Source organism: Gigantopelta aegis, chromosome 6 (genome assembly GCF_016097555.1).
Source record: "Gigantopelta aegis isolate Gae_Host chromosome 6, Gae_host_genome, whole genome shotgun sequence".
Taxonomy (NCBI): domain Eukaryota; kingdom Metazoa; phylum Mollusca; class Gastropoda; order Neomphalida; family Peltospiridae; genus Gigantopelta; species Gigantopelta aegis.
The window spans coordinates 9,880,080-9,888,914 of NC_054704.1; the positions used below are offsets into that span (position 1 = coordinate 9,880,080).

At 38.2% G+C, this 8,835-nt stretch overlaps 1 protein-coding gene across 1 annotated transcript in view; it reads right to left on the minus strand.

The window, feature by feature from the left end:
- LOC121374360 overlaps positions 1-8,821 on the minus strand; it is a 30,019-nt gene extending 21,198 nt beyond the window's left edge. The window contains exons 1-6 of the mRNA XM_041501463.1: positions 8,400-8,821; positions 5,991-6,170; positions 4,473-4,736; positions 3,774-4,030; positions 2,220-2,883; positions 8-39 (exon numbers count right to left, since the gene is read on the minus strand). Of these exons, the coding sequence (XP_041357397.1) occupies positions 8-39; positions 2,220-2,883; positions 3,774-4,030; positions 4,473-4,736; positions 5,991-6,170; positions 8,400-8,746 (1,744 nt within the window). The 5' untranslated portion in view covers positions 8,747-8,821. The remainder of the gene's footprint in view (positions 1-7; positions 40-2,219; positions 2,884-3,773; positions 4,031-4,472; positions 4,737-5,990; positions 6,171-8,399) is intronic.
- Positions 8,822-8,835: the final 14 nt, after the last annotated feature.

Sequence of the window (8,835 nt, forward strand, 5' to 3'; positions counted from 1 at the left end):
AACCAACTATAACCGAGTATGCTGTACGAAGACAGCCGACTGCAACCGGTAACACCCGAGTTTAGGAATCTTATGGTAAGTTGAGGCAAGACTGTAGCTTTAATGATAAAGCGATCCACACCAGTTCGGTGAGTGTGAGAGAGTCGCCCCTGTTACTCAGCAGTAACTGTTAGTTCAAGTTGTGTGTGTCGTTTGGTTCACGGTGACTCAGCTTAAATTAACTGATGGCATGCTTGACATCAAACTGCAGTTAAGGACTATGGTAAACACCGCATGATAAAATGTAGGACGACTCAGCCAAACATGGCTCAAAGTCGTGTTCCAGGCGCTATTTGCGAAGAAAGAAATTTGATTCGGCCATATAATGTTTGAAGGTTTTCAGTCGCTGATCTAGGGAATTTAATTGGAAGAGGGCACGTGACCCAAGTGTAATGACGTTGTTAAACGAGACTCCTCAATTCATATAAAGGGTGTTTATTTGTTTAACGATACCACCAGGGCATATGGATGAATCATCCGCTATTGGATGTCAAACATTTGGTAATTCTTATATAGTCTTAGTAGCAAGGGCTATGCTGTATATGCGCTAGCACACAGACAGGATAACAGATACCACGGCATTTGATATACCAGTCGTGGTGCACTAGCTGGAACGTCACCTCATATAAAAATAAAAATAAATTATTTAATGAAATATAGGAGCCGGTCTCCCTGTGCCCTCGCCCTCATATAAATCACATCTGGTTTTTCTGTTGTTGTTGTTGTTATATTATTCGTTTGTTTTGAGTTGTTTGTTTGTTTGGTGAGGGGGGGGGAGTCCTTTTTTTTGTTGTTGGGTTTTGTTTGTTTTGTTTGGGGGGTTTTTTTGTGTGGGGGGGGGTGGTTGTTGGGTTGTTGTATTTTGTTTTGTTTTTTTTGGGTGTTTTTTTTTGGGGGGGGGGCTATTTTATTCCGTTTGTTTGTTGTTGTTTTTGCTGAGGATAAAGGAGAACTATCGGTAGCCTTATAGAATGTCAAATCATAGAGGCAGAAAAAGAAAACAATATGTGTTCAAAAGGTGTAATGTTAATAGCATACGTATCAAATTTGAAAAGAAAAAAACAAAACACAACAAAATACTGATTTCTATAACTTTATTAGAACAAAAAATCTAGTAAATTGAAAAGTTAACTGGTGACATAACAATGATATATAACGATAATAAGAATAGTACCCTGAATGTATGATACATGAGTGTGGCAGGCCACTCATAGACAAAGAACGTGACAGTGATTCGTGGGAGCGGTGATAACCATGTCAAAACGTCTCTTGGACTCTGTATAACGAGGAGAATTTAGAAATACAACAATGCAGTTACTGCATCAAAGTCAAGAAAATGTAATACTCAGATTTATTATATGATGATTATTTCACAGGATCAGAGGTAGTAAAACATCTGAAGTTGGCGAAATTAAGATGTTATACTGAGGGGGGCGACACGGCACACGGTCCCACGACTTAAATTGACGGGGGAGTACAATGTGTAAAAGGTGGTATCCACTTACCCTTGAGATAAGTAGGCGAACCCCCCCCTCTAGTCCTCGCCCAGTTTTATGGATGACGCCATCAGTTAGGTTTATTCATCCTGAACAATTAACTAACAAATGCTGGCCAAAATGAACATATAATGAAATAAGCTATTCACAGCTAATATCGCAACAAAACAAAAACAATTAGATATATAACACTGGTACTGGGTTCGGATCACAGTCGACGGAATGGGATATTTTAGATTAGATACCGACTCCAAACCCTGAAGTGAGTGCTCCGCAAGGCTCAATGGGTAGGTGTAAACCACTTGCACCAACCAGTGATCCATAACTTAAATCAACAAAGGTTACAATTTGTGTATCCTTGTATGTGGGAACCCTCGAAATAAAAGATCCCTTGCCGCCTGTCCTCGCCCAGTTGTTGACATTTTGTTAGGTTTATTGTATCCTTAAAATTAACTAACAAATGCTGGCCTCAAAACCAACATATAATGAAATAACTTTTGACTTTTGGACAGCTAATATCGCAACAACAAAAAATAATAATATAAAAATTAAAAAATCATTCATGTCATTAACTAAATTTCAGCTATTATGTCTTATTTGCGCTCTCAAACTTCCTTCCAACATTAAGAGACTGCATAGATAACACTGATCATGTTAAAATCCTACGTGTTTACAACCTAATACATGAGCACTATCACAAACATGATAAACATAGGATTTAGAGCCGCGTGTGTTTTACTGCCACTAGTGCACGCTGGGATAGCCTTGTCAACCGAAAAAGGGTCATAGAAACTGACGTCACGGCGGAACGTGAGTGGATATGGGTACTGCATTACCACCTCCATGAACTTTCCATTTTGCAAATTCTTAAACGTGATGGGGAATAACATAGTGCTATTACCAGGGTGGGAAACAGCAAGCATCTTTCCCGTGGCATCCATCTTGAATACTCTGTCATTTGCAGTCGTGTTGACAGTTGCTGTAAACACTCCAAACTCGACGGCTAACGTCCCGTCGGCACTGCCGACCTTAACAGTTGCGTCCCCTGCAAAACGATGACCGTATCTGCCGACGTATTTGTCAACGTCGGTAACTTTTTGATTGGTTACGTCAAAACTGTTGTCGAAAGCTCCCTCTCGCGGGGCCCATGGAGCAGGAAAAGAGCACACGGTTGATGCATTTAGCCAGGGTTGATCCCCAAGAAGGATGTCGGTCAAGTAGAATGTGAGCAGTTCGTGTAGAGTTGGACCAGTCTGACTAATAAATATTCCTGTCTGGAGGTCGGGGTAAAGGGTCAGCTGTGACTTGTACGCGTCCACTATACCATTATGTTGAACACTTCGAAATTCTGAAGAAGACAAAAGGTAGATAGGTATTGTACTTTATTACCCATATCGTTATAAACATCTTGGTTCATATCAGTGTTATTATCCTACTATAACGTAAAGTGGGACGTAACACTTGGACGTCATCGATTGGCGCACTACAGTCAAACGAGTTCAGTGATATAAAATAAAATCGAGTATGGGTAATGTATAGGATATTAAAGTCGCTACTATTTCATATCATATCTATCTCCCTTGTGAAATAATTTGCATTTAGTTCTTTCGGGAAATAAGTATGATACGAAATTAAAGCTCATTTAATATCCTATAAATTTGTACTAATAGCTTTCTCATAGTACGAATATCCTTCAATAAAGATTTCAGATTTGTATATATTGGCCCTGCGTCCGTGCAGACTCAATCTCTAATGACGTCATACACATGCAATTTGTATAGCGTTGTCATGACATTACTGCCTCAGATTCTATTAGAGTCTCGAGTCTAGACTCTAAAAGTTTTATAAACACCAGGCCTGATATATATTTAAAGGTATTCTTGAGATCAGAGTTGCTTTTAAAATTAAGGAATATAATATTTGTTTAATGATGAGCAATTTCAAAATACTTCTCGAAAGTATAATTTGTCTGTAAAACACATTTAAAATATCTCTACAGTAGACATCTTTACAGTATAACAGGAATGCTGATTGTGACATTTTATTTGGGACAAACAAACCGTTACCACCACATAGATTTCCTTTTGGTTTGGCTGTAATGGATCCTTGGTATATATTTTCACACATAAAGGAAAGCACTGATACGCATTCTGAGAGCAATATATGTCCTTTCCTACCGGGCCCAACAATTGAAGTGCTCATGCATATTGATTCAGCACTATGATTGGTGATCGTTACCTTTGTAGTTTCCAACAGACCATCCAAATCCATAGCCGAACTGTTGAGCTACTACCGGAAACATTGGCTTGTACATTGATTTCTTAATCGTGTCGACAGGCAGTATCTGATGTGGTTGAAACAAGACTGTGAGGCTCGTCGAGTTCAGAAGCAGACTTCCATTTGCGGTTTTCCCGTCATTCAGCAGAAACTGAATCCATTTGACCATGTCATCAGCCGTCGAGGCAATGGCGCCCGCTGGTTCTGCGGGTTTGATGCTAAATAAATATTATAATGTTTTGTTGTTTTTTTTAAAGTTAATAATCATATTTCGACAAACAAAAAAGTCACCATAGACAGTAAAATGTCTTATATAGTATTAATATTAACATAAGATGTACACAATTGAGGTTTGCTTAAATCATGAAGTAGATGTTATGTTAACATCATCCAGAAACGTATATCTTGTTAATGATAATTCAAAATACCGTTATAAGCTTAGCTATTAAATCCTATCAAATTCAAATTACTCTTTTCTTAGCAGAACTTTATTACTTAGTGATCGCAAATGTATCTGCTTGTGTTTGAAAAATGAAATTTAATCTTGTAATCTTTTTAAGTTCTGTCTTAAGTTCTACAATTGCATTACCGTTTAAAAGCGCCCGCCATAAAATCTTTGGTCTTTAGAACACATATTAAAACAACCAAATATGAACTTACTTGAATAGTTCGAGGTCAGCTTTTCTAATTTCATTTTGAACGAGATCGTACGGCTGAGCGACCGTAGCAGACGACATGTTCAAGTTGTACCCAATCATGTTCGTTGACGTCATACCAAGCGGATCTACTATTTTCTTCTGTAGGGTTAACTCCCATGACTCTCCAGACAAGATCTCGGTCACATGTCCAGCTAAGACGTACATCCAGTTGTTGTATTCATATCTGTCGCGGAATGGCGATGAACTTGGCAAAAATCGGATGTACCTATTAAGAGACAAAATTTAAATTCTATATTTCTAAATTTCTTGCAGTTTAGATGATTACGGATATATAAAATCTGTTGGGTTTCGGTTTTGTTTTTGTGAATATTTAATGAAAAGAAATATCAAGTAGGAATTAAATGTAATATTCACAAAACACTTCAGCTCTAAAGAACTGAACAGGATAATAGTCATATTAATTAAAATAAATGTGTATAATGTAGTAAACAGTGTTTGATCTACTCAAAGAGACCACAAGTGTAAGCATTTTGAGAGAAAATAATAAAATGTTATCTGCATGTCTCAACCTGACCAACTTGGATCTGGTGAGGTTCTGAAACCAGGATGTGTAGAGATTTATAACACCACAGATAGTCTGGTAATGTAAATTATAAACTAATTACCTGACCAACTTGGATCTGGTGAGGTTCTGAAACCATGAGGTATAGAGATTTATAACACCACAGATAGTCCGGTAATGTAAATTATAAACTAATTACCTGACCAACTTGGATCTGGTGAGGTTCTGAAACCAGGAGGTGTAGAGATTTATAACACCACAGATAGTCCGGTAATGTAAATTATAAACTAATTACCTGACCAACTTGGATCTGGTGCGGTTCTGAAACCAGGAGGTGTAGAGATTTATAACACCACAGATAGTCCGGTAATGTAAATTATAAACTAATTACCTGACCAAACCTTGGATCTGGTGAGGTTCTTAAACCAGGAGGTGTAGATATTTATAACAACGGAGATAGTCCGGCGATGTATATAATAAACTATTTACCTGACCAACTCGGGCCTGGTGAGATTGTGAAACCAGGTGGTGTAGATATTTATACACCCCAGATAGTCCGACGATGTATATAATAAACTATTTACCTGACCAACTCGGGCCTGGTGAGCTTGTGAAACCAGGTGGTGTAGAGATTTATACACCCCAGATAGTCCGGCGATGTATATAATAAACTATTTACCTGACCAACTCGGGCCTGGTGAGCTTGTGAAACCAGGTGGTGTAGAGATTTATACACCCCAGATAGTCCGGCGATGTATATAATAAACTATTTACCTGACCAACTCGGGCCTGGTGAGATTGTGAAACCAGGTGGTGTAGAGATTTATACACTCCAGATAGTCCGACGATGTATATAATAAACTATTTACCTGACCAACTCGGGCCTGATGAGATTGTGAAACCAGGTGGTGTAGAGATTTATACACCCCAGATAGTCGTATATAATAAACTATTTACCTGACCAACTCGGGCCTGGTGAGGTTGTGAAACCAAGAGGTGTAGAGATCTATAACCGCTGTGTTTAACCCGGTCCGGTGAATTAGAATGTCCTTCAGTGTGGTTTCTCTAGTCCTCTCTTCATCGATGAATTTGAAATCCTTTCCCAAGATATCACTGACCTTAGAATCCCACGTGTATCTGAAAACAGCAAGTATATACTAGTATTCGAGTGATGTGAAGAAAAAACCTACGTTATGGCGTCACTTGTGTTTTTGTCAGTATGTACAAAAAATATATGTGTGTGTGTGTGTGTGTGTATGTATATGTATATGTATATGTATATGTGTATGTGTGTGTATATATATATATATATATATAAAGATCTGTGATGTTTCACCGACATGTGACAAGTAAGTACAAATAGCATTTTACAGATATTTAATTATTAATCAAATGAGTCCAAATGTTTTACCCGTAAAGTTTCCCATGAAATCGAATTTTACAAAATGCAAATAATGTTCTGATCCTCATGATTAAATATTTTAATTATTTTTAAAATGTTCTTTTTACTTAACGCATTAATAATATATTATGATATTAAACACCATATACAACAAGCAGTGTCGTTCCACATTCAGTGGGTACTGTTCAGTGATTTCAAATCTTTATAACATCAGGTCCGGTCATAGGGCTTAACGTGTACATTCAGCTGTTGTAGCGCACGTCTGTCATGGGCGCAGGTGTCTACTTATGCCGGTTCCTCCGTCCAGAACAGGATTACATCATATCATAGTGGGCCTTTAAATTGTGACTAAGCAAGCAAGGAGCCGCAACTCTAAACATTCGGTAATTAGTTTAGTTCATACATTTTTCAATACGCATTTTATTTTAAAAACAGTGCGTTTTAGTAATTACAGAAGATTGTAACAATTTTATTAGAATTTTCTTTTTGTCAGAAATGAGAATTCATTTGTACCAGTACGTATCAGGTCAGTAAAGGAAATACACTATTTTATTAACTGTTTTATATTACATTTACTTTTTTAAACACACACACACACACACAGGCACACACACACACACACACACATATATATATATATATTAATAGAATCTATCACCATTGTGAGGTATAGATAAGGCAATTCCAACCCGAGGGACAAAAACATTTTGTCCCGATGGTTGGAACTGCGTTATTTATACCTCACAACGGTGATTGATTCTTTTTCTTGCCCACTTAATTACAGTAACGAAACATTAATTTTCTAAGCTACGGTTTGTTTATTGTAGTAGAACGATTCATAAACATTTCACCTACAAACTCCTACAATCATACACGGAAAAATATAGTCCACATTATGCAACGCCACACACAAATATACTATACACACATACATACACACACAGCATACACACACAGTATACACACACAGTATACACACAGTTTAAACACACAGAGTATACACACACAGTATACACACATATACATACACACAGTATACACACATAGTATACACACATATTATACACACAGTACACACACACACACACACACATACACACATTATATACATACACACAGTATACTCACACAGTATACACACACCGAGTATATACATAGAGTACACACATACACACACACACTCACACACATACACATACAGACACACTCACATACACACACATACACACACACACACATATACACACACTCACACACACACACACACACATACACACACACATACGCATACACACATACATACACATACACACACACATATACACATACACATACACATATACATACACACACACATACACACACACACACACATACACACACACATACACATACATTATATAGACACACACACATACACATACACACACACACATACACATACATTATATAGACACACACACATACACATACACACACACACACATACATTATATAGACACACACAGTACACACACACACAGACACATACACATACATTATATAGACACACACACACACACACACACACACACACACATAGTATATACACACATAGTATACCAACATGTTATTGTCACGCAGGCTACTCCGTCCGAAAGGACCCAGTGGTAAAGCGCTCGCCTGGTACTGGTTCCCGCTCGTCCCAGCCAGTGCACCATGACTGGTATATCAAAGGTTGTGGTAAGCATATGTGCTACCCTGTCTGTGGGATCCCTTGCTACCAATGGAAAAATGCAGCGGGTTTCCTATCTAAGACTATATGCCAAAGACTATCAAATGTTTGACACCCAGTAGTCGATGATTAATAATCATTGTGCTTTAGTGGTGTCGTTAAATAAAACAAACTTCTGTCTTCTGAAAGGAAGTCAGGTAAAAACGTCAAAATGTAAACGAATCAAGCGTTGTACTTGTGCTCTACTTACCTCCCTTGTGATTCTTCTAGCTGCATCGCCAACAGCGTCGTTGTGAACGCCTTGGTTAGCGACCCGATAGCGAAACGCGTTGTCGTGGCGTCGACGTCGATGTCAAGTTCAAGGTCAGCCTTCCCGAATCCTCTTGTCCATACTTCGCCGTTCTTCACAACCCCCACCGTCAAACCTGGGACTTTCCCACAAGCCAACACATCCTTCATTAAACTCGCGATTTTCTCTTTTTCGTTCGGAGAAAACACCGAAGCCGACGTCGACAGCGCCATCACTAAGATGACAACGGCATGAAACAACGTCATCTTTAGACGGTCGTGTCTGAAAACAGTTGGTTTTGTCTTCATCTGTATAGGGTCTCAATCGGTATTTTTTGTAAAAGCCTGAAATAGTATTTTTCTTTGCTTAGGTGCTGCTTCTGTTAAATTTAGGATCT